Source organism: Nesoenas mayeri (assembly GCF_963082525.1).
Source record: "Nesoenas mayeri genome assembly, chromosome: 3".
NCBI lineage: Eukaryota > Metazoa > Chordata > Aves > Columbiformes > Columbidae > Nesoenas > Nesoenas mayeri.
In genome coordinates this window covers 2,636,867-2,663,643 of record NC_137544.1, presented here as the reverse complement: position 1 = coordinate 2,663,643, position 26,777 = coordinate 2,636,867, and the positions used below count along the sequence as shown (strand labels likewise).

Here is a 26,777-nt window from a genome sequence, read left to right as displayed (position 1 = left end):
AGCAATAACTTGTGTCGCAAACAACCCCAGGTTCTTGTGTAGGTTGGGGAATGAGCTGTTGGAGAGCAGTGTAGGGGAAAGGGACCTGGGGGTCCTGGGGACAGCAGGATGAGCATGGAAAAAGGGTTTAGTTCAGATACTATAAGGATATACTTGGGGAACATATATATATATACATACATGTGATATATACAGCCATAGCACCCTGAGAACGCTCGATCTCATCTGGTCTCGGAAGCTAAGCAGGGTCAGGCCTGGTCAGTACGTGGATGGGAGACCAGCTGGCAACAGTGGGTGCTGTAGGCTGAGCCAGCACTGGGTCCTTGTGGCCAGGAAGGCCAATGGTACCAGGGGTGAGTGCGAGGAGGATGGAGCCAGGCTCTTCTCGGTGACAACCAGTGATAGCACAAGGGGCAATGGGTTCAAACTGGAACACAGGAGGTTCCACTTAAATTTGAGAAGAAACTTGTTGGGGGTGAGGGTGGCAGAGCCTGGCCCAGGCTGCCCAGGGAGGTTGTGGAGTCTCCTTCTGTGCAGACATTCCAACCTGCGTGGACACCTTCCTGTGTAACCTCATCTGGGTGTTCCTGCTCCATGGGGGGATTGCACTGGATGAGCTTTCCAGGTCCCTTCCCATCCCTGACATTCTGGGGTTCTGTGTTTTCACTTATCACTTTATCTTGACAGGAACCAGTTATGAAATCATGGATTACATACTCCAAGAGCTTAGACAATTCTAACCTGGTGGTGACTGTTGCCCTTATGCTCGTAGAGAGGAATTTTATGGGTGTGCGCTGGTTTTGTGGCATTAAATGAGGAAATTGAACACCTAGCATCTTTCCTGTGGTTGTGGTTGTGCTTGGACAGGCTCATTCCATCAGCTGCATGAATGAGCCCTGAGGGATTTTATAAACCAGAGTGGCCAAATTACGGTAATTAGACATCTCATTTATTTTTTATACTGACTGCGCAGCACTAACGAGGTTAAAGGAGCCTCAACAATTTGATGAAGTTACCAAATCGCCATACATAAGACTTTAATTTTTCTGCTGAATATATCTGAATACTTTGATTTTTGGTGTTATTTCTGCATACATTTAGGTTTATGACATCTAGAGTCAGGCGGAATGGTGCAAATGTGTTCTGTGGAAACCACATGAGCTCATTTCTCTTATATTTCAGGGTTCATTTCTAAGTGTTGTTAACATGACTGAAGTTCATTTTATACAACGCGTCACCCGTAATGCTTCACCTCTCATTCTGTACGTATGGCAAACATACATCTGATAGCACAGGCGACTGAATGTAGTAGAGAGATGGGTAAATTCTGAAGGGTGAATGCCATTGTCTGCTATAAATGTGCTTTGCTAATTGTGTGTGCAACCGTCATAAGGCCGGTTTCCTGTAAAGAAAAATTATAGTGTTTACATGGCTGGGAATTTGATGCTTATCATTAAAGATACTGCAAAAAAAAAAATATATGTATATATATAAAAGTGGTTGAATGACATTGAATTGGATAAATTAGATTATAGGTTAAAATGAAGGCTGTATTGAAACAGAGCTCATAGCAGTAGCTGAAACCAGGATGCCGGAACCTGATTTTTGAGGATCTTCCCCAGCTGGAACACGTTATCTGATCTTTAATGAACATCGTTTGCTTCTCTTCCCTCTTATGTGCTGCTATATTTAGTTCTTCAGATGTCCACGGGCTTTTATCTGTGTGTCTGGTATTAATTCCGCACACGTTAAGTGGTTCTTATCAAAGTGAGTGACTGTGTCTTTTCCCTTTGCTTCCCCGCTGCTTGCAGGGCCGCGTTTTGGGGAAAACAGCCGTTAACAAACGGTTACTTTTGCATATCGTGGAGCAGCCGACCTTGGATCATCTCCAACTGGCGCCTTTGGGGTTCTTGTTTGCTCTTGGCACACAGGAAAAGGATTTGCCTTTAAATGTGGGGTTTAAGACTGGTTGTGGGTGGGTGAGTACGAGCGGCAGGAGCTGGTGCTGAAGGGTCTGCAGAAGAAATAATAGAAAATATAATAATAATAATAATAATAATTATTATTATTAACATAATGATAATAATAATCAATTAATACAATAATAAAAAATAATATAATGATGATGATGTAGCTCCAACCATGACCACCATAGCTTACATGACACCATGGCCAACAAGAGCGGGGAATCAGAAAAAGGAAAGGATCATATATAAGCCACTTAAAGTGATTTTTGCCACGGCATTTACTCGTCTCTAATCACAACCTTGTGCTCCAGTGTGGTAAATCAGGAATAATTTGAGTTGGTGATGCTTCCTCTTGCCTCTTTCAGATAGGAAATATTAGCTACACAACGGTCTTTTCTCTTTTGCTGCCGATTTGCAGGTTGTCTCTTTAAATCTGTGTTAGCTTGTGGTGTGCAGCAAACTTCTTCGTCTCTAAATGATGTTGTGGGATCTTATTTTCATTGCTTTGATGAATCTGTGGTGGTTTATAGTGGTGGAAGGAGTGTCACCCCTGTAGAACAGCTAATCCACAACTACATGGTCATATAACAACTTTCCTTCATCTCCAACTGTCAGCCTTGTTAAAATTCCACCATCCTCCTCTTCCTCACCATAAATACTCAGAGCTGCTCTTTGTAATTCAGGATTAACCGCAGGCATTGTTCACATAGCTCTAATTTTCATTAACGCTTTTCATGGTGCAGTGTACACTCAAAATAATGAAAAGAGCCCTCGAGATGGGTGCAGAGACATCTGTTTTTATGGTATAGTTCAGTCACCACTGTGTCACATTAAGCCCAGTTACAACTTCTACATTAATTTGTGGCCAGATGATTTTAAACAATCTACGTTGAACCTTCTGCAGTTGGTGCCACTAGTAATATATCTCTGCTAATGGCTTGTTACTGATAGTGTCGTTTTTACCAGCATAAATAAATTACTAACAGTCATGTCCAAAACCTGAAGCAACTGCCAGATTTTGGGTTGGAGGTGATGGGTGTTGGTACAAGTGTTTAATGAAAGGATTATTTTGTACCCAAGAGTAAGTGAAGATCATTGGAATAAGAAGCTGTTACTCAGGCAGCAAGACTTGGGGCTTCCCCCCGCAAAAAATACTGAAGATCCCCGGATTTTGCAAAGAGAAAGAAGCAGAAATGCTGAATATCCCATGTTTTAGTCGTGTAGCTAAGGACAGCCACACCTTCAGGCTTGTACCCATGGCCATGCATTGAGTTGCTTTATGGTATGGATTGTGCGCCCACCGGCCTTTCCTTTTCAACCCAAAGATGGGGTTTTATCTTCAGAACAAATTCCTGATGCAAACGCGTGCGCTTTGATGTAATTGTAGGTTTAAGCGAATCTTTAATCCTGCCCGGAGCCACGAGCAGGGCACATTGAGGACACGGGAGCTGAGCCGTCGCGGCCTGTAATTTCCATAATACGCCGTATTTTCCCTTTGCCTCTCAGCAAACAGGTCAATTATAACTCATTTCGCATCCTCAGGCCGAGAAAGGAGCAGCTGATTTAAATTAGGATAAGGGTTTGTTTTCTAGGTCAGGCAGAAGAGCAGCTTGGTGCACAAACATCCCCCTGCAAAGCAGCAGCTGGAGCAGCTATGGAGGCATCTTGATGCTTCTTTCTACTCCTAGTTTCTTTGGGACAAAGATTTTCTTTGCCGAGTGAGATTTCCATCCCGAGAGCTCATTTTATCTTGGAGAAATCCCAACAGAAAGTGGCTCTGGCATTCTGCGGGTGAGAAAAGCAATGGTGAAACACAACACACGGCAAATATCAAAGTGGGTATTGATCCCCGCCTGCTCTTTTATCTTCACGTTATCAGCCGCGTTCGCTGGAACGTTTTCTTTGTTGTGAGAGGCACCCAATGCTGATTTTACCATTTTAACGTTTAACAACCTCTGGCATATCACCACGATCACCAAACATGTGTGTGCTGGAGCCAAGAAATTCAGGCGGTTACTGAACCGTGGAGGCGAGTGTCGAGGGTTTGATTGCGGGGTGACAATAAACCCGTGGCGGTTTATTGTCCCTCCCCTTCCCACTCAGGACGGGCGATCGGGAGGGAAATAAAGACAGAGAGAAGAGAGTTGGAAAAGTGAAACATGTTTTACTAATGCTACTGATAAAATAGAGGAAAATAATACAAACTATACAAAACCTGGTGACAGGTTGGCTGCCCTGCTGATTCATACACCCAAGTCAAATGCACTTTTTTAGGCAGAAAGCTGTAGAAGTAACGAATGGTTATTTGACATTGAAAGGCTCAAAAAGGGGAAAAATACGTATTAAATTTGTGGTGGAAATTCTTTGTGTTTATACCGTTCTCCTCATTGTTTTGTGCATGTGCTTGGTGTATTTAATCTCGAGAGTTTAAGCAAACTGCTGATAAAGAATTTCATCACTCATGGTTGTCTGCTTGAGCTAAATCCAACCTGCCACCCAAGGGAAAAATGTAGGAAAACCTACATTTTCAAACCAGGCATTTGAAAATATTACAATGGATAAGCTGGGCTTAAGGGTTTCTAAACACAGTTGTTCAGATTAACTTTGTGTTGGAAAAGTTTCCCCGTGTGTTGCATGAGAAAGTGTCAACTTGCTCCCAAAAGATATATCTATATTCAGAATGGTGCTGTTCTGAAATTGAGACTTCGTAACGTGGTTTCTGCATTAATTGCAGGTTAATTGTGTGTATTGACAGGAACCGGGGCCAACGGGGTGAATAAAACCTTGACCTGGGAGTTGAGGATCCTCTTGGAAATAAAGAGCTTGGGGGAAGCGAAGGGGGAAAGGCTGAAATTCAGCAAATTGGGAACTAAAATGTCTTTTAAAACAAAGAAAAAACCCCAAACCACCCCGATGTCTGAGGGGAAAGTTCTGCACGTGCCTATGTTCAGGCAGTAATTAATAATAAGAAAAAAATTAGCTATTAGGTGTTAGTGTTGTAGCCAGAAGGGGTTTGTCATTCTTTTGTTGGCTGGTTTTGGTTTCATTATTGGGTTTTTGGTTTATTGGTTGGCATTTGCTTTTTGGTGGGTTTTGGTGCTTTTTGGAGGTTTTTGGTGGGAGAAGGAAAGTAGAGAATCGTCTGTTTAGTGCTGAGACATTTTGGGGGGCTCTGATGATAATCCTAAAGAATCGCAAGTAAGATGGACTTCGATCACAGTTAGTTGCTTGGTTCCATTGCCGAAATAGGATGCGGTTGTGTCAGAGTGGACCCTCCTTGTCCCTCCTTGTCCCTCCTTGTCCCTCCTTGTCCCTCCTTGTCCCTCCTTGTCCCTCCTTGTCCCTCCTTGTCCCTCCTTGTCCCTCCTTGTCCCTCCTTCTCCCTCCTTCTCCCTCCTTCTCCCTCCTTCTCCCTCCTTCTCCCTCCTTCTCCCTCCTTCTCCCTCCTTCTCCCTCCTTCTCCCTCCTTCTCCCTCCTTCTCCCTCCTTCTCCCTCCTTCTCCCTCCTTCTCCCTCCTTCTCCCTCCTTCTCCCTCCTTCTCCCTCCTTCTCCCTCCTTCTCCCTCCTTCTCCCTCCTTCTCCCTCCTTCTCCCTCCTTCTCCCTCCTTCTCCCTCCTTCTCCCTCCTTCTCCCTCCTTCTCCCTCCTTCTCCCTCCTTCTCCCTCCTCCCTCCTTCTCCCTCCTTCTCCCTCCTTTTGTTTTCTTTCCCCTTGACTTTCCTCCTTCCCCCCTTTTTCTTTCCCCCCTTTTTCCTTCCCCCCCTTTTTCCTTCCCCCCCTTTTTCCTTCCCCCCCTTTTTCCTTCCCCCCCTTTTTCCTTCCCCCCCTTTTTCCTTCCCCCCCTTTTTCCTTCCCCCCCTTTTTCCTTCCCCCCCTTTTTCCTTCCCCCCCTTTTTCCTTCCCCCCCTTTTTCCTTCCCCCCCTTTTTCCTTCCCCCCCTTTTTCCTTCCCCCTTTCTCTTTCCCTCCTTATTTTCCCTTCATTTTTCCTTACATTTCCCCCTTTCTTTTATTTGGGGCGAGCTGGCAAAGCTCAGTTTTGTCAGCAGAAAGCGAGTACCCGCCAGCCATTCCTGGAATGCCGGCAGCGCCAGAGGAATTCTCCAAGTAACAGCCGTCACTTTTGTTCCTCTGGGCTGCACGAGTTCCGACTCTGAACCGCGGATGCTCTTTCACATTTTCTTCGCCACATTCGGGGATTTTTGTTTTAAAGAGACAAACCCAAAACCTTTTGCTCCAATAGGGCGACGTGGTTTTTCTCCCAGCGTCGCTGTGGAGGTAAAATCAAGACTTCATAAGAATGGTATTAATTATAGAACCATTTAAGTTGGAGGAGACCCTCAGGATCATCCAATATTGCAGCAAGTCACCCAGGGATTGGACTCAACATTTTGATACCACTTGGTCTACATGTAAAAATGGGGAAACAATATTTATAAAACGTTAAACCCAACAGCCATAAGCACTTGATCTCCTAAAATATTCTGGGAAAAGGGGTTTCTAAGTATCGTAAGATAAAGAAGCCTGAACTTGATTTAGTTGACGTTTCCTCTCATTGTGTGCCCAGCAGCAAAATTTGTGTGATATACAGAAAGAAACAGCTTCTCAGTGAATTCTGCTATTTCTTATCAATATGTCTATGCTAGTAAAATACTTAGATGTATAGTCTAAATGTATTTCACCATTGGCTGGTTTGCGTGCCAGGAAAGAAATCCCGCAGCTTCCATTTAAACAGTAAAACTCTGAATATTCCAGCGTCTTTTCTAACCAAGCGCTGGCTCTTCATAAACCTCATTCTGAATCCTTTATTCAAACAGGAAAAAAAGATGCTACCAGTTAAAGGATCTGCTTCAGAAAGATAGAATGACTCCCAAACTTCAAATATCCTGATATATATATATATATATATATATATATATATATATATATATATGTTTGTGGTTACGTTGTTATCTGCATGCCCAACGTTGTCTGCATCCAGACGTGATGGTGCTTGAGTAGTTCCTTATCAGCTTCTCCACACTTGGAAGCTCCTGTAGAACAGCGAAGGGTATATTTGCTTTATGCCGGTGGGGATTTGGAAATGATAAGCCTGTTATTCCAAAATAAAAGTAGTTTGTTAAATCCCACCTCCTGTTATAGGTGAATATCAAGTGATGAGGCAACGTGAGCTTCTCCATTTACACCCAGTATTTACTGAGATAACTTGGGGTATCCTGGTTGTGTTAAAACCAAGTTTATCTTTTAGTGAATTTGCCTGTCAGCTAAAGCTGCATTTTCCTGGAGAACCAGATCCATGTTCTGGTGAACACAACAATGGAATGCAAGGTCATTGATAAGGATGGATGCACATCTTGCCAGAGGGGCAACGAGAAGCAGGTGACCAAAAACTGACCAACAGAGTACAACATCCCATTCACGTGATAATTCACATAAAACTAGGAGATCACAAGGTTCTTGTCCCTTTTCCTCATGGCGACATTAGGAGAGGACCTTGCGAGTCGTCCCTGCGAACTGAGGCCAGTGACAGACTGAATCCAGTTCCATTGGCTGCAAAGTCCAGTCCAGGACTTCAGGTGCCAGAGCAGTTGCCGGGACTTTCAGGATTGGTTTTGTATATTTTGTATTATTTTCTCTATTTTTTATTAGTAGCATTAGTAAAACATTTTTAATTTCTCGAACTCTCTGTCCTTCCTTCCCTCCCCATTGCCTGTCCTGAGTGGGAAGGGGAGGGACAAAAATCACCATGGTTTTGTTGTCACCCCACAATCAAAACCTTGACAAGGGGTCAAACTCAAAAGTCCTGTTTGAAGGATGAGTTTTCTTGAAAAAACCCGAAAGCTGTTGCCTTTTAACGCGTTGCTCTGCAAACGTTAGCTTAGTAAAGCTCGGCGCTAAGGTTGGGCGAGTGGGATACTGTTTTTTTCGGGGTGTTCCACGAGCATCCTTACCTGCCGTGTTTGAAGGAGCAAAGGGACAACACTGGACAGAAACCACAGACGAAACTGAGCATGATAGTTCAAGATTTTTCATATGGGGGCTATTTGGGGCATAATTAACCAGGGAAAGGAAGATCTATGGGGACAAGTGATTCTGTCCAGTGTAGCGTTAGTTGCTTGGTTCCATTGCTGAAATAGGATGCGGTTGTGTCAGAATGGAGAGTTGGTTTTGTGCTGCTTTTAACTGCAATGAATTATTAATAGAATCGCAGAATGGTTGGAAGAGACCTCTGGGGATCACAGAATCCTAGAATGTCAAGGGCTGGAAGGGCGCTGGAAAGCTCATCCAGTGCAATCCCCCCATGGAGCAGGAACACCCAGATGAGGTTACACAGGAAGGTGTCCAGGCGGGTTGGAATGTCTGCACAGAAGGAGACTCCACAACCCCCTGGGCAGCCTGCGCCAGGCTCTGCCACCCTCACCCCCAACAAGTTGCTTCTCCTCTTTCAGTGGAACCTCCTGTGTTCCAGTTTGTACCCATTGCCCCTTGTCCTGTCACTGGTTGTCACCAGAAGAGCCTGGCTCCATCCTCCTGACACTCACCCTTTATATATTTATAAACATTAATAAGTTCACCCCTCAGTGTCCTCTTGTCCAGCTCCAGAGCCCCAGCTCCCTCAGCCTTTCCTCACACGGGAGATGCTCCACTCCCTTCAGCATCTTGGTGGCTGCGCTGGACTCTCTGCAGCAGTTCCCTGTCCTGCTGGAACTGAGGGGCCACAACTGGACACAAGATTCCAGGTCCTCACAGCTAAAGTGAGGAAGTGTTGTCTGGACAATCGAGTAGTGAAGTGGACTGTGAGCTGGCTGAAGGGAAGAAGCCAGAGAGTCGTGGTCAATGGGGCAGAGTCCACTTGAGGCCTGGACCTAGTGCAGTGTTCAAGGGTCAGTGCTGGGGCCGATATTTTTCAATATATTCGTCAATGATTTGGATGAGGGAATAGAGTGAATGTCAGCAAGTTTGCTGGTGCCACCAAGCAGGGAGGAGTGGTGACACTGGAAGCTGTGCTGCCATCAGAGACCTGGACAGGCTGGAGTGCTGGGCAGGGAAAATTTAATGAAATAGAACAAGGGCAAGTGTAGAGTCTTGAATCTGGGCAGGAACAACCCCAGGTTCCAGTGTAAGTTGGGGAATGACCTGTTGGAGAGCAGTGTAGGGGATGGTCAGATATTTGTCCTTTAGATGCTACACTACAGTTTCTTCCCTTTGACTTGGTACAAAGGGCTGGCGCTGGGTGAGTTTTCAATGTCTCTTCAACCTTCAAGGCAAACTGTTCCATGATTCTACGCTACAAAGTCTGCAAATGCAGGGTATGAACGGGTCACCTCAAACTAAACCATCAGAAACACTCGTTTGGACCATATCCGTGCAAACTTTAAAATGTATAAAATCTCTCCCAAGCAGAGCTGTTCCTGCATCTGAAGGGTGAGTTACTCTGACACACGATGCCAACTTTACTTCTAATAAAATATGTGTGAATACAAGTTGATTTGAGGCAAACTAACTCAGTTGGAAGCAAAATCCGTGGCCTTGCAGAGCATCACTGGGGACGCCGATACCATCCTGCTCTTTAGTTTTTCTAGTGTGTGTTTCTGGTTGTGTTTTTAGAGTTTACACTGAGCCAAAGGGCGTAAAATAGAACTAATTACGTTGGAACCTGCTACACTTGGTTTAATCATTTAATTAGTGAAGATTCTATTATTTAAAAAGCAAACAACAAAACACACATGAAAAGGAGACAACAGTGGTGTTGACCGTACACTGATGGTTGTAACTGGGAGCTGCTCTCTTTTTAAATTGCAATGTGTGAAACTGCGAGCATTTCTATAGGAAAGCAAATGTGTCATGGTCAAGAAGCTTAAACCATGTAAGAGCTAGCTTAAAAAGAAATGGTTATTCAGGACTGCAAATATAGTCACTTGGCTACAACAAATGAAATGGTATTAAATGTCGACGGTTGTTTTAGAATATTCGCTTTCTCCTTTTTATTTTAATTGTAGGTACCCTAGATGCACTAGATTCCTCCTGCTTCTGTTTGACATTGAGTTGAGGAAAGATAAAAGGGGGAGTTGGTGAAGGAGAGTGTTGTCAGAATGGATTCAAGTGAAAATACGTAGCTGCAAACATCTTGGTGACATCCTGTCGTAGCTGGGAGAGGAGTTTTGCCTTCCCGTACTGGCTCTTTCTGCTGCAGCCATCGTTTCACTCTGTCCTCCTTTTTCCTGGTCCTGCAACCATTGTTTTGCCGTGTGCTTGTTCCACTTGCACGTGCTGGTTGGGACATGGGTTTGATGGGAGCGGTTTGCAGGTGACACAAACGTACGTGATCGTTTCTGCTTTAGAGCTGCATATCACAGAATCCAGGCTGGTTGTGGTTGCAGGAACCTCTGGAGATCCCCCAGTCCAACCCAGCTGCTCACGCAGGGTCACAGAGCAGATCACACAGGTGGGTCCAGGCGGGTTTGAATGTCTCAGAGCAGGAGACTCCACACCCGCTCTGGGCAGCCTGGGCCAGGCTCTGGCACCTCCCAGCAAACAAGTTTCTCCCCATGTTCACATGGAGCCTCCTGTGTTTCAGTCTGTGCCCGTTGCCCCTCACCCTGGCGTTGGGCACCACTGAACAGAGTCTGGTCCATCCTCTGACACCCACCCTGACATATTGATCCCATTGATCACATCCCTCTCAGCTTCTCTTCTCCAGCTCAACAGCCCCAGCTCTCTCAGTCTCCTCATCACAAAGATGCTCCAGACCCCTCAGCATCTTTGTGTCCCTCCGCTGGACTCCCTCCAGTAATTCCTTGTCCTTCTTCAACTGGGGAGCCCAGCACTGGACCCACAACTGCAGATGGGGCCTCCCCAGGGCAGAGCAGAGGGGGAGGAACAACCTCCCTCCACCTGCTGCTCATACTCTTCCTCATGCACGCCAGGTATCCTGAGTGCTGTACGTCGGGTTTCTTAGACGTGGGGCTTCTGATGTAGCTTATGTGTTTGTGCAGCACTTTAGAAAGCAAGATGCATAATTTAAGACCTCTAGGCTGGACTAAGCTTGATGATTTACATCATTAAGTTTAATCCATCATGTTAAAATTGCGATAGGACTTCTGAGATGATATCTTTATTTGGCCTTTAATCCAGACACTCAATAATCTGTCCTATATTGAGGGCTGGAAAGATAACCTGCATTTTAATATAATCCTGCTTTGGAACTGGGCTGGGGAAACATGAGCATAACCGCTTGCTGAATTAAGACCCAAGTCACATTTTGGGTGTTAAACTTGTTGTTCTCTTTTATTTTACCACGAGAATGATCTCCCTGTAGGAATTAAACAGCCACCTTGCATGGCAGGTCACGCCGCCTCCTATCCGAGTCGCCGCCGCTCCTGTTGTGTCAAACAGATAATGCATATTAGATCCAAGCCTGAGTAAAGAGACATGATGGACTTGCATAATAAATAATTATTTTTGAGGCACGACGTCGAAAAGTTACTATTTTTAACTTGCTTTTCAACCCATACGAGCGGCAAGAGCTCAGAGTGACCTTACGTGGCTCCACGTCTTTCTGCTCCGCTCAAAAGAAAGGGGTGATGCTCATCACAAAGCTTGACTTATTACTGATGTCCAGAGCTTCCTAATCTCATTTGAGAGATCCAGGCGAATATTCGTTCCTCGTTGTGTGTTTGCTGCATTTCTCCCAGTTTTGATATATATTTCTCCCATTTTCTGCTGTGTAACCTCCTGTCGGGCACTGCCTGAAGCTGTGCTGCTATTTTAAAGGTCACTCCAGTAGTTTTGTACTTGCTGTTTAAAAAAAAATAAAATAATCATAATCCCCAAAACCTCCAAGCAAACTCATAAATTATGCACGTAACAGATTAAAGGGGTCCTGGGGACAGCAGGGTGACCATGAGCCAGCACTGGGCCCTTGTGGCCAGGAAGCCAATGGCACCTGGGGTGGGTTAGAAGGGGGTGGTCAGTAGGTCAGAGAGGTTCTCCTGCCCCTCTGCTCTGCCCTGGGGAGACCACACCTGGAATCTTGTGTCCAGTTGTGGCCCCTCAGTTCCAGCAGGACAGGGAACTGCTGCAGAGTCCAGCGCAGCCACCAAGATGCTGGAGGGAGTGGAGCATCTCCCGTGTGAGGAAAGGCTGAGGGAGCTGGGGCTCTGGAGCTGGACAAGAGGACACTGAGGGGGGACTCATTCATGGGGATCAATATGGAAAGGGGCAGTGTCAGGAGGATGGAGCCAGGCTCTTCTGGTGACAACCAGTGACAGGACAAGGGGCAATGGGTGCAAACTGGAACACAGGAGGTTCCACTTAAATTTGAGAAGCAACTTGTTGGGGGTGAGGGTGTCAGAGCCTGGCCCAGGCTGCCCAGGGAGGTTGTGGAGTCTCCTTCTATGCAGACATTCCAACCTGCCTGGACACCTTCCTGTGTAACCTCATCTGGGTGTTCCTGCTCCATGGGGGGATTGCACTGGATGAGCTTTCCAGGTCCCTTCCAACCCCTGACATTCTGAGATCCTGTGATTCTGTGACTCGCTGTTCTCTGCTCATTCTTTTAGGGAAACAAATGTCCCAAGACCGAGTTGGGCAAGTACAAGGGTTGGACTTGGAAACTTCTTCTTGAATAACTCTCCTCAAGTTCCTTTTCAAGCAGTTTTGGACATTTTGTCGTTTCGAAACTAGAGAGAGTAAGAAGTGTCGGAGGAAAAACAATGTGAGAGGATGAGGAAGAGGTGGGGACAACAGGAGGAGGATCAGTGGCCTTGAATTTAAAATCAGCTGATTCAGAGCAGCGTCTCAGATCTCCCTCCCACAAAGAGACAAGCGTTGATTTATATAATGACTTGGGATCCATAAGCAAGATCCAAGGAGAGAAATGAACTTTTAAAATGCGCTGTTCCAATTGTGAACTATTAATGATGGAGTAATTAAGCTAAAATCGCTTCAACTAACAGTCTTTATTTCTCTTTTGTCTCTTTTTTTCCTGACCGTGTACCAAATCCTTTCTGCCCGCGACGCTTTGGAGAACAGTCGGACGCAACCAAAGGTAAGGGCTTTTATCGCACCTTAAATCAATGCGTTAAAATTGTCATCTCACTTAGTCTTGGCTTATCCAAATATCAAAAGCATTTTGCACCCCAGCTCTGGAAGGGCCCAGATTTGTGGGATTTTGTGGGCGTTTCAATGCGTTTTCTGGCATCTGTGTTAAAGCAAACTCATCGTTTTATTACGGCTTGTGATCCCGCGACTCTATTTGCGATGAAGACGCTTGTCTCTTCCATGGCATATCAGGGTTCGGCTTTATTGGTGTTTTATTAAATGCTCTAAAGGTGTGGGATCTTACAATAGTATGTTTAATTGTATAATAAATTCAAACAACCCCAAAAGCCTTAATTTTGAATTAACAAACCTTCGTTTCCTCAATTAGAGGACGTAGAATAACCACTTTTATCTCTCGATGCTGAGACATTAATGTAGTATAGGAAAAAAAAAAACAAACAACAATGTATTTTTGAACATAAGTTCCTTATATTGCAAGGATTTTGCTATATCAGGCATTTTCATAAATGTAGGAAGCTTGGATGTGTTGGCCGGATGGATTTTCGACTCTTGTATCATTTTGCTCGTTATTTTAGTTTAAATAGTTGAGGACGATTTGCGACTTCACTGAAGTGGAAAATGCAAACACATTAGCCCATAATATGAAATATTCCGGAATAATGGAATCAGACTAATCAAACTAATTTGCATGACGTTATTCTTTACTAATATTAGACTTGGGTGACGACTGCTGTCATATGTATGCTATTTGATGTATGATTATTAGTAAATACATACTCCTCTTGTGCGGAAAGGAAGAAATAAAATCAATAAAATCGATCAAACTCAATCAAGGGAAGAAATAAAATCAATTAACAAGTTGCCCTATAGGAAGATTGTCAAAATGTGGATAACGTGTTTGGTTTGGCAAGAGATTTGACGAGGTGTCCATTTGTTTTCCTGCAGGTATTCGCGTACGATCACTGCTTTTGGTCTATGGATGAGTCCGTCAAAGAAAAATACGCAGGTAATGTTGACCGTGGCTTTGTGCTCATCGTCTCCGAGTGGTCTAATGAGTGATCTAATGATCTAATTAAAGGCTGATATTTGCCAAGGGCACAGACCATGATACATGGAGCGCCTTCCACTCTCCACCCGCTTGTTGGCAAAAGGAGAATTTTAACCATTCCTGCTTCACTTCTCAGAAGATGATAAAGCCAAAAGGTGTAGGAAATGGAGAAATCCATCACCGTGATGGGTTACTCAGATTTATGTCTTTATTTGAAATGTTTCAAGAGCATCATCATCCATCAAATCCATTTCTTTTCAGCATTTGAGGCGCAGGTAATTTCATGCTTTTCAGTGCTGATGGGAGGTTGGCATGACGTTAGAACTTAATAATGGACTATTAAAAAAGCCTGATTTAATATAGGGGTACGTGAATTCATCTGGTCTGAGAATGCGTAATGTATTTCACTAAGAATTTCCTATGTAACGTGACACATTTTGGCAAATAGTTGTGGTAAAATATGGAATCTGTTTGCACTTAGCGCTCTTGTGTTCTGTTCCTTTCATACTTGTTATCTTTTAAAATAGGAAATCAGTTCAGCTAGTGTGGCAGAATGCAAACCTCCCTCTCTCCCCCTCCCTTCCTTCGATATGGAAGGCGTAGCTCTGCTGCTTGAGCCCAACAGCTTCTTTTGTTTGGACCCAGAGCCCCCTGGCCAGGGCCATTAAGAAGGGAGAGCCAGGGTGCCAGGGAGCTGCTGAGTGCCCACGGCCACTGTGGGGGCTGTTTGGAAGCTTCAGGGGCACCCACAGCCAGGGTGGGGATGCAGAGAAGCTTCTGGAATGCCTACAGTCAGATCTGATCAGCCTATAAAAAACAGGACTCTCACTGAGATGTGCCCCTTGCGTGCGATTCTTTTGGAGTTACGAGCTGAGCCGCTGCCACCAGGAGCCACTGTCCCCCTCGGGGCAGAGACTCCGCTTGCCCTGCCACCACGTGTGTGAGCAAAATTAACCCTTGCAGGATTGCAAGTGTATCTACTTTCCGTGCACATTTGCACGCGCACTTCCCGTGCTCAATACGAGCACATGTATAAATTATTTCCTTGCGTAATCGTGAGTGTATTTTCCTCCTGTGCTTCCACATAAGCACGTGTAATATTCTGTGCACATTTGCACGTGTATTTCCCCTCGCAGAATCGCGAGTGTACACTTTCCATACTCACTATGAGTACGTGTATCCCTTTAAAATAATCCCACACTGTGCTCAGGCAAGTGTGGACTCTTCTCGGACTCAGGGACGGCTCCGGCATTGTTTTGGTGAAGCCACGTGCATGCACACTGTGGAACTTCTGTTGTATTAGTTGCTGCCCTTTATAATTTTCCTCAACTGATATCCGAACCTGTATTCAAGTCACTTCTGGAGTGCTAAAACCCTGTTTCTCACCGGTTTAATAAAAGTTGTTTTGGACCCTGTTGTCCCTTGAACTAACCTTGGGGGGCCTCTGTGACAGCTTGTTAAAAAAAAATCACAAGAAAAATTAAAGATGCTTTTGCTTCTCGATTTTAATATCTCTAATGAATAAGTGATGAATAGTAACTTGTTGAAGAACTGAGGAAAACATGATGCTTGCAGCCATATAAATTACATGGGATGGTAAATGTTTTGTTTCTCAAACGATGGAGGTGCCTGTGTCACTTCTCTTATGGTCTGTTCTACGTTGGAAGTGTATTCTATTAGTAATTTGGATGGGTAGTTTTGCATGCATTAAATTCTAAGTTGACTTGGGTGTAAAGATCTGGATTCCCATCGGGGAGAGAAAAGAAAAAACTTTTCAGGAACATAGACATATTTGACTTTTCAGTCCATAAAGCTCTGCTGTATTTTGGTCAGACTTTAGTCCCTTTCCTTGTAAATTCTGAAAATCGAGGGTTTGTTTAAATAGATATTAAACATATTAAGTATTTCTTCTTCCATTTGCTAAAAGCTGTTCCTATGGATTTAGTTAGGATTATGGAATCATTTTGCTTGGAAGAGACGCTAAGGATCATCGAGTCCAACTATAAGTTGGACCATAGTTCTGTAACAAAACGAGCAATACACCCTGTATATTATTAATGCATCTCTTATAGTATTATTTACTATCTTACATATTGACTTTGAAATCACCTAGTGATTAAAATCAACTGACAGTGGTTAAAATGCACTAGAGTTGAGCGTATTTTAAGATGGCATCGTTCACCGGTGGATTGAATTCTGCTGTTGGCAGCCGATTTTCTGCCGATAAGGGTTTTTGAGTACAAACATGGGTCGGATGTTGTTGTGAGTGGATGCGGGTATGTGTGGGGTCACTGTGGCTTCGGATTGCTACAGTTGCATAAATCTGGAGTGCATCTTGTAGACAGAGAAAACGCTGGATATTTACCCAACAACAGCGGGAAAACATGAACCGCTTGTACGTAATTACTGAAGAATCCAAATCAAGGCAAAAAATAATCTCTGGCTTTCTTGTCATTTTTTATTTCTTAGGTCAAGACGTTGTTTTCAAGTGCCTTGGGGAGAATATTCTTCAGAATGCCTTCGAGGGCTATAACGCTTGCATCTTCGCCTACGGGCAAACAGGTTAGTCCAGTTCTAACTGGAGATTCTTTCCATGGCTGTTGTGATATTGTTCCAGGAGAAATGCCTTGAAATGTAGGTAAGAGCTGTTTTTCTTAGGAGGACAAATAGGAATTTGGCTGTCGCTGCCGGCTGCTCACATTTCTCACACCTTAGATTGGAATTGTTGGGTCACGATTGCCCTTGAGGTCCTTCCCCTCTACTCTGCCCTGGGGAGACCACACCTGGAATCTTGTGTCCAGTTGTGGCCCCTCAGTTCCAACAGGACAGGGAACTGCTGGAGAGAGTCCAGCGCAGCCACCAAGATGCTGGAGGGAGTGGAGCATCTCCCGTGTGAGGAAAGGCTGAGGGAGCTGGGGCTCTGGAGCTGGACAAGAGGACACTGAGGGGGGACTCATTCATGGGGATCAATATGGAAAGGGGCAGTGTCAGGAGGATGGAGCCAGGCTCTTCTGGTGGCAACCAGTGACAGGACAAGGGGTAATGGGTGCAAACTGGAACACAGGAGGTTCCGCTGAAGGATGAGGAGAAACTTGTTGGGGGTGAGGGTGTCAGAGCCTGGCCCAGGCTGCCCAGGGAGGTTGTGGAGTCTCCTTCTGTGCAGACATTCCAACCCGCCTGGACACCTTCCTGTGTAACCTCATCTGGGTGTTCCTGCTCCATGGGGGGATTGCACTGGATGAGCTTTCCAGGTCCCTTCCAACCCCTGACATGCTGGGATTCTGTGTGATTCTGTGAACGCGTCACTCAGATTTTCCACGTCTGTAGTTAGAATAACCTTTAATCATAATTTTCAGTGTAATTATTTGATCAATTAATAATCAAAAAAAGAAATATTAAAAACATAATGTTTCGAACCAAACAACTTATTAGTTGTGAAATACAGCTCGGTGTTATTGGGTGCACTCAATAGCCAACAGCGCTCTAGCAAAGATCTCTGTTAAGTAACGGTATTTTTTATGATTTTGGTTTTGCGTGGTTAAGTAGTTAATGAGATGACCCTTCTAGGATTTTCATATTTACAGCTAAAATTCTACACAAAATCAACAATGAGTACTTACATTTAAAGAGGAAAAAATGTTTTGCTTTCTCTAGTAAAATGAAGTTCTTCTTTGAGAGATTGTATTTTAAACAACATTCTAATTATGGTGATCTGTTAATTTTCTGAATGAGCCTATATGTGTGGGTAAGACACTCATTCTGGAGTTATTCCCACTCCTAAGTATAATTTAAACTTAATGTGCAAAAATAAGTGTGCTTGGTTTTTCTCATTGTGGCACAAGTGTTACTGAGATACGGTCAGGCTGTATATACCTGAAAAATACATTCTGGCCCATTGAGCTGAATTTCTTGCTTTCCTTTTGATTCATAGCATTTAGCTAAATGGCATTTTGGTTACTCAAAGGTAGAAAACCACACAAATATCTTTCACTGAAATGCTATTTCTTTTTCCCTCTTCTCTCGTGGTCTGCACGGAAACTTTGTTCCCTGTCCACTAATGGTAAATTCGCTCTGCAGGGTCTGGAAAATCCTACACGATGATGGGAACCGCCGACCAGCCTGGCTTAATCCCCAGACTGTGCAGTGGGCTCTTCGAGAGGGCTCAGAAAGAGGAGAACGAAGAGCAGAGCTTCAAAGTGGAAGTGTCCTACATGGAGATCTACAACGAGAAAGTCCGAGATCTTCTCGACCCAAAAGGGTGAGTTTTATGTCAGCAAAATTATATCGTACGCTCTTCCTTTCCATAACCAGCTTCCCTTCATGGACCCATCTATGGAATTTGGGTCAGGTGCTTTCGCTTCTTCCTAATCTCAGCATCCTTTCGTTTTAAATCAAAGGAAGTGATAAGACTAAAAGCTTCGAGTAAACTCACCCTAATTGTAACTTACGGAGCTACAGAAATGTCTGCGTTGGCATTTTGTGTGTAGACTTAACGCTTTTTCATTCGCATTGTAGTCCTTGCTCTGTGCTTTGTTGCTTTGACTTGTATGAGGACATAACAAGGTGGATGGATGATGGCAGGACGGAGGATGTGATCTACCTTGACTTGAGTAAGGCATTTGACACAGTCTCCCACAGCATCCTCACAGCTAAACTGAGCGAGTGCGGTCTGGACGATCGGGTAGTGAGGTGGACTGTGAACTGGCTGAAGGGAAGAAGCCAGAGAGTCGTGGTCAATGGGGCAGAGTCCAGTTGAGGCCTGGATCTAGTGCAGTGTTCAAGGGTCAGTGCTGGGGCCGGTATTATTCAATATATTCATCAATGACTTGGATGAGGGACTAGAGTGACTGTCAGCAAGTTTGGTGGTGACACCAAGCTGGGAGGAGTGGTGACACTGGAAGCTGTGCTGCCATCAGAGACCTGGACAGGCTGGAGAGTTGGGCGGGAAAAATTTAATGAACTAGAACAAGGGCAAGTGTAGAGTCTTGAATCTGGGCAGGAACAACCCCAGGTTCCAGTGTAAGTTGGGGAATGAGCTGTTGGGAGAGCAGTGTAGGGGAAAGGGACCTGGGGGTCCTGGGGACAGCAGGGTGACCATGAGCCAGCACTGGGCCCTTGTGGCCAGGAAGCCAATGGTACCTGGGGTGGGTTAGAAGGGGGTGGTCAGTAGGTCAGAGAGGTTCTCCTGCCCCTCTGCTCTGCCCTGGGGAGACCACACCTGGAATCTTGTGTCCAGTTGTGGCCCCTCAGTTCCAGCAGGACAGGGAACTGCTGCAGAGAGTCCAGCGCAGCCACCAAGATGCTGCAGGGAGTGGAGCATCTCCCGTGTGAGGAAAGGCTGAGGGAGCTGGGGCTCTGGAGCTGGACAAGAGGACACTGAGGGGGGACTCATTCCTGGGGATCAGTATGGAAAGGGGGAGTGTCAGGAGGATGGAGCCAGGCTCTTCTGGTGACAACCAGTGACAGGACAAGGGGCAATGGGTTCAAACTGGAACACAGGAGGTTCCACTGAAAGATGAGAAGCAACTTGTTGTGGGTGAGGGTGTCAGAGCCTGGCCCAGGCTGCCCAGGGAGGTTGTGGAGTCTCCTTCTGTGCAGATATTCCAACCCGCCTGGACACCTTCCTGTGTAACCTCATCTGGGTGTTCCTGCTCCATGGGGGGATTGCACTGGGTGAGCTTTCCAGGGCCCTTCCCACTCCTGACATTCTGTGATTCTGTGTGATTTGGGACACCATCACCTTTGAGATATGTCGGTGGGGAATTGTCTTATTCTTACTGCTGCCTTAAGTAAGTCGTGTGCTTATAAATGACTTTTTTCTCCCAACCAGAAGCCGTCAGTCATTAAAAGTTAGAGAACACAGTGTTTATGGTCCCTACGTAGACGGCTTATCCAAACTGGCTGTTGCTAGCTACAAGGTAAGGAGCGGTTTTATCAATTTGATATCCTAAACATGAGGGTACTGGCACTTAAGCAGGGCAACAAAATTCATCTACTCCTAATTGCCGTGGCAGTAACGTTTATTTTAGAGCAAGAACCTGTAGGATTTGTTGTATTGTGATCACCAGGGAGAAATAAGAGCAGAAAGTCATCTTCATCCTGTACTATTTCATAATTCTGAAATAAATTTGACTATTTAATGAGGCGGCTTTCCTCCCAAACTTAAGCTGAGTTTATACTGTATGGATGAGAAAATGTTCTGTGATTAACGACAGGGCCAGGATTTAGCAGAGACAAAATTCCAGTGTCTCACCATGTCACTTTTTGGCTGTTGCCGACAAATCTCATTTACCCAGAATACAAACTCACTTTACGTCCATATTACAGATTTCAACAACATGTGTTTGGCAGCTGAGGCTAAAATGTTGCGTTGTTCAAACAGGAATTGCTGTTTCCTTGTGTTTTTCTTTGCTTTTGAGTACTGCTGTGTGCAATGCATTGTTTTTGCTGATAATTTATATGTGTAGGTAAAGGCGATGGATGAATATGCATGTCAAACATTGTGTTGTTTCTAGTCTGTAAAGGGGACATCATGATATTTTAATGATAAACAGTGGGCATCTTAGTGGGAAAATACTCACTGTGTTTTACCAAAATGCGGTTGTTTGGGTAGATGATGGAAAAGGGTGTTAATGCAGAGTCACTCATGAAAATTCTGTCTAGGACATCGAGTCGTTGATGTCGGAGGGCAATAAATCGCGCACGGTGGCCGCCACCAACATGAACGAGGAGAGCAGCCGGTCCCACGCCGTCTTCAACATCATCCTCACACACACGCTCTACGATGTGCAGTCGGGGGTGAGTAAAACAAGGTCCAAATGTTAAGCTTGGACTAAAGAAACTGTTGTTCTTAAGCAACAGAGTGTAGATGTTAAGCCTGGACTAAAGAAAGCGTTCTTCTTAAGCAACGGTGTATAGATGTTAAGCCTGGACTAAAGAAACCATTCTTCTTAAGCAACAGAGTGTAGATGTTAAGCCTGGACTAAAGAAAGCGTTCTTCTTAAGCAACGGTGTATAGATGTTAAGCCTGGACTAAAGAAACCATTCTTCTTAAGCAACAGTGTGTAGATGTTAAGCCTGGACTAAAGAAAGCGTTCTTCTTTAAGCAACGGTGTATAGATGTTAAGCCTGGACTAAAGAAAGCGTTCTTCTTAAGCAACGGTGTATAGATGTTAAGCCTGGACTAAAGAAACCATTCTTTTTAAGCAACAGTGTGTAGATGTTAAGGCTGGACTAAAGAAACCGTTCTTCTCAAGCAACAGTGTGTGGATGTTAAGGCTGGACTAAAGAAACCGTTCTTCTTAAGCAACGGTGTGTAGATGTTAAGCCTGGACTAAAGAAACTGTGTTTCTTAAGCAACGTGTGTTGTACAGACTTGTAGCAGAAACTATAGATATAAGGCATAGATGGAAAATAGAACACCTGATTATATATCTGGTAATCTTCAAGGGTTATTTTATGCGAATATGTATAAGAATGATCAACTTTATAAACGGAAAGACCTACTCATTTAAAAACATTTGCATTGTACAACATTAATATTTTTGTGTATCTGTATTAAATATCTAGGACATTTAAATGGGCAGGTATTTTTCTTTGCATTTCCTTATATGTAAATAAACCGTGGAGGGTTTGTGAAATACATTTATGTTAATATCATTTCATCCCTCACAGGAAATGGTGATAAACTAAAATCAGAATTCATCGAGCATTTCAGAATGTCATTTTGGGTCAAATGGGATAAAAGGGTTCGGAACAAAATCTGCGTTACAGGTTTAAATAGTCACATAGCTTGGGTTGCTTTCTAGGAGGCCGTTAAAGATGTAGGAGACTTAACAATTGTAGTAATTTCTGTATATTATAACCTGCTTCGTGTCACATCATTCTCTCAAAATCAGAGAAGAAACTTGGTGTAAAATCGGAGGTTTTTAGGAGACTCTTTTCAGGATGGGATTGTAGCCCCCATGGCTTTGCTTGGCCTGTCCTACGTCTGCATTTTACTTGGTTTAACATTTCACTGATGCACCCCGTGTTTTTTTCCTCTGGGGATTTCAAAGATGTCATGAAGACATTAATATACCTGATTTCACTCCAAATCGTCCTGTTGTTTCTGAAGCAGCAGCTAATATGTTAACAAACAAAACCGCTCAAGTCCGATGGCGTTTGAAGGTGCTGGAGCCGTACAGTTTACACCAAGCAATGAAGCTTGATGCTTGTTTGAAAATACAGCAAACTATGGAACTTAATTGGAGCGAACCGATTTTAACTAATCTCTGGTTCCTTGTGCAGACGTCGGGTGAGAAGGTGGGCAAGCTGAGCCTGGTGGACTTAGCAGGGAGCGAAAGGGCGACTAAAACCGGGGCTGCAGGAGACAGGCTGAAGGAAGGAAGCAACATTAACAAGTGAGTCTCTGTGATTATTTATTTTCCTTTTTTTTAGCCTGACTGCTGTGTACAGCATACTTGTGAAATAGGATGAAGTCAATGTAGTAAGCTGTTGTAGCCAGTTCTCTTCTCTTTTTCTTCTCCTTTTTCTTCTCCTTTTTCTTCTCCTTTTTCTTCTCCTTTTTCTTCTCCTTTTTCTTCTCCTTTTTCTTCTCCTTCTCCTTCTCCTTTTTCTTCTCCTTCTCCTTCTCCTTCTCCTTCTCCTTCTCCTTCTCCTTCTCCTTCTCCTTCTCCTTCTCCTTCTCCTTCTCCTTCTCCTTCTCCTTCTCCTTCTCTTTCTCCTTCTCCTTCTCCTTCTCCTTCTCCTTCTCCTTCTCCTTCTCCTTCTCCTTCTCCTTCTCCTTCTCCTTCTCCTTCTCCTTCTCCTTCTCCTTCTCCTTCTCCTTCTCCTTCTCCTTCTCCTTCTCCTTCTCCTTCTCCTTCTCCTTCTCCTTCTCCTTCTCCTTCTCCTTCTCCTTCTCCTTCTCCTTCTCCCTCTCCTCTTCCTCTCCTCTTCCTCTCCTCTTCCTCTCCTCTTCCTCTCCTCTCCTCCTCCTCTCCTCTCCTCCCCTCTCCTCTCTCTCCCCTTCCTTTCCCCTTTCCCCTTTCCCCTTTCCCCTTTTCCCTTCCCCCTTCCCCCTTCCCTTTTTCTTCTTCTTCTCTCTACTTCTCTTTCTGACATACAATGTTTGAATGATATCTCTGCCTTCTTAAAACAATCGACGTTTTTCATTCTGTACTTGGATTCTTCCAATAACCACATAATTGCGTTGTGAAGACACACTGAAGGCTGAAAACAGCTTGAAAACAAGGAGCAGAGCTTCTGTGAGAGGAGAACGATCAAAACCATTCTGGGAACTTTTTCCCCTGAACTCGTTTTTGGAGAGAGAGTGACTGTTGAAATATTTATTTGGCTTATGGATATTTATACTTGTTAATGACTGCTTGTGTTTTCTCTGCAGATCCCTCACAACTCTCGGGCTGGTTATTTCTGCCCTGGCAGATCAGGCTGCTGGCAAGAACAAGAACAAATTTGTTCCTTATCGGGATTCCGTGCTCACTTGGTTACTTAAAGTAAGTATTCTCATCATTTTTTTTTTAAAGAGAAATAAAAGAGAGGAAAAAGAATGACGAGTCCCATTCAGTGAGATAAAACACTGTTCTTTTGCCTCACTTTCTAGGTTTGATGTTAATAATAATTGTCCTTATAAATTAGCTGGGTGTAAGCCATTAGTATCTCTACAGACTGAATATGTTCCCTGTCTTCTGCTGAGCTGTAATGGCCTAAAGAATAAGGAACTTTTAATAAAATAAATTAAGAAATAAGACATTATTTCCTATGGGTCAGTTTACACACAGCTTCACACTAGACCTCAGCTCTAGTTTAATTTGGGCTCTTGCCACATGCAGCTGAATTTTACGTACTGGCATGGTTGGCTTTGAAAAGTTGGATTAAGGCTGTTGCCTTTTCCTGATTGTCTAATTTATTTGTTAATATACTTTTGTCAGCAGAGAATTATCCCAGTTACAGGCTGAGGAACAGGTCAGAAGACTTTGTGAAATAAGTAGTTAAATCTGTGTGGCGTAAGACACTATTTGGTATTATTCGCTATATCACGATGGCACTTGGATGGAAGTCAAGTCTAAATTAAAAACCAAATTGCCAAACACCAGTTTTACGTGTGTCAAATTCAAAGGCTTTTGTTTGTCTTGTTCTTCCAACTTCCAAATACTGTAAAGCTGTAAAGCTCGGTAGCTTGATGGCAAAAAGTCTTGGCAGCGCGAGTTTGATTTTAGGAATATTGGTCATCTGGATTTCTTTATCTTGCCTGGTACAGTCTGAGTGGTCTTGGTTGACTCGGATTTTGGGGGATTATTGAATGAGGCGTCATATGTTGCGGTTCATTTTTTGTAACCTCTTCCCCACCCATTCTTAGCGATGTTTGAATTTGACATCCCTATGATTTAACTGCACACATGGAAAGAAAGAGTTACAGGGATTTGAAAACAAAGTTCAATGCTGAAGTGAAATCAAATCTCTACTCAGGTAATTCCCTGACACACCACAAGTGCTCGTTTTCTCAGCGTTGTCTTGTAATTAAGCTTTTATTAATAGCATGATGTCAAGGTTTGGATTGCGGGGTGACAATAAACCCATGGCAGATGTATTGTTAATCCCCCCTCACCACTTCCCACTCAGGACAGGCGATTGGGAGGGAAAGAAGGACAGAGAGAAAAGAGTTGGGAAAATTAAAAACGCTTTACTAATGCTACTAATAAGAATAGAGAAAATAATACAAAATATACAAAACCAATCTGGAAGTCCCAGCAACTACTCTGGCACCCGAAGTCCTGGACTGGACTCTGCAGCCAATGGAACTGGATTCAGTCTGTCACTGGCCTCAGTTCGCAGGGACGACTCGCAAGGTCCTCTCCTAATGTCGCCATGAGGAAAAGGGACGAGATCCTCGTGATCTCCCACTTTTATATGAATTATCCCGTGAATGGGATGTTATACTCCATTGGTCAGTTTTTGGTCCCCTGTTTCTCGTTGCCCCTCTGGCGAGATGTGCATCCATCCTTATCAATGACCTCGCATTCCATTGCTGTGTTCATGGATCTGGTTCTCCAGGAAAATGCAGCTAATCTGAAAGCTTTAGCTGACAGGCACATTCACGGAAAGAGAAACTTGGTTTTAACAAAACCAGGACACATGACTGCTGGGAAATTATTTGTATGTGCAAACAACACAGACACTGAACATCAAGAAGCACCGTCATGAGGGCTATGTAAAAATCAGAATGGTATCACAGAAATAGCGTCGTACTTTTCTACAGTAAAATCAATCCTTGGTGTTGCTTGCCCAAAGACTTTCTTAGTGCTTAAATATATTTTTGCCTCTACATATTTACACTTTAATTAAACGGATGGGAACAAACCCAGCGCTCGCTTTCCTTCACTTTGCTGGCGTGGTTTGTACGCCAGGGTTCCCGATGCGGCCCGAGCAAGTGAGGTGAGAACTTCCCTAATGAATTCCATCGTTATGCTGTTTCCAAACGAATTTGTTCATTTAAAGGATTCATTTGTAGGAGCTGTGAGATGGTGAGCTGTCTTTCAACCTTTCAACTAGTAATTATGATGCTGCAGTGGAGTAAACCTCTTCTAACACAGGGCATATCTATCATATAGGATCTATCCACTAATCTGAGGAACCAGTAGAGTCCAGGAGACCTCAAGATCTGACACTTTGTGCTTAATTTTTTTGAGCATCTTCAGACAAAAGCACCAGGTGAAAAATACTATTGCAAGAGGAGGCTTGAGCAGCGATGCCAGGTTATGTGGAATAGCTTTAGTGCTTCAACTTCTTGGTTTTATTGAATTGTATGAGCACAAACATCTTGAATTCCCATTTTATTCGGAAGCCTTGTGTGTTCTAGTGATGGCTGCTGTTAAAAATACGGTGTCTGCTCTCTGCATTTTAAGTGGTTTTCACAGTAATTTGATGCGAGACTGCTGTGGTTTAGTCTTAGGAATAACAGAAGTGATTTATTTGCACTCCATGTCGGTCACATACGAGCGCAGCTTTTCCAAGGTAATTTGCAGACACTGTCTTTGCTAATGAGAGGCTGGCTCACTATTTGTCAGCCGTTAAAGAAACCACTGAAATCAGCACGACGGTTTTATACCTTTATCGGTTAGTTTGGCATTGGGCTTAAATAGTTACAATACGCGAGAAACTTTGCCCAGTTTATAATGGGTCTTTTGTGAATTACAGTGTACGCTTGGAATGGTGTTCTCAGCCTGTACAGCAGAGTTGCAGTTCAAATAATGAATTAATTCTGGTTTGGAGCTAATTAGTGTGGTGAAGGAGGTTCCCAAGGTGCAAAGTGTGAAGGTTGGGATGCAGAATACCCGGTTGGCACCCTGACAAGCCGCATCCGATTGCGATTTCTGAGATAAAGATTCCGAAAACGCACATTTCGTGACATGTTCAACAGTCCAACATGTCATGAAGGGCAAATGGAGACGGACAAATGTCGTGGTTGAAATGGACAAACGACACAGACCAGGTTCTTCCAGGATGAAAGTAGTAGATGCCATTTATTGCCACAGGTGCATTTTTATGCAGTTTTACCGATTCCCGTGTCTCTTCACTATTGGTTACAAGTCACAGCAGTAACATCTCATTGGCTGATTTGGTACCATCAATGTCAATCTTCTACTCCCTTCTCTCTCACGAGTTCACCTCAATATCTCCAGATACTCTGTTATTCCT

At 44.0% G+C, this 26,777-nt stretch overlaps 1 protein-coding gene across 1 annotated transcript in view; it reads left to right on the top strand.

Annotated features, from left to right (window-relative positions):
* Window positions 1–26,777, top strand: part of KIF13B (kinesin family member 13B) — a 123,143-nt gene that overhangs the window by 27,226 nt on the left and 69,140 nt on the right. The window contains exons 3-10 of the mRNA XM_080342525.1: window positions 13,001–13,016; window positions 13,976–14,036; window positions 16,548–16,640; window positions 18,156–18,336; window positions 19,909–19,996; window positions 20,742–20,876; window positions 22,368–22,480; window positions 23,464–23,575. Of these exons, the coding sequence (XP_080198651.1) occupies window positions 13,001–13,016; window positions 13,976–14,036; window positions 16,548–16,640; window positions 18,156–18,336; window positions 19,909–19,996; window positions 20,742–20,876; window positions 22,368–22,480; window positions 23,464–23,575 (799 nt within the window). The remainder of the gene's footprint in view (window positions 1–13,000; window positions 13,017–13,975; window positions 14,037–16,547; window positions 16,641–18,155; window positions 18,337–19,908; window positions 19,997–20,741; window positions 20,877–22,367; window positions 22,481–23,463; window positions 23,576–26,777) is intronic.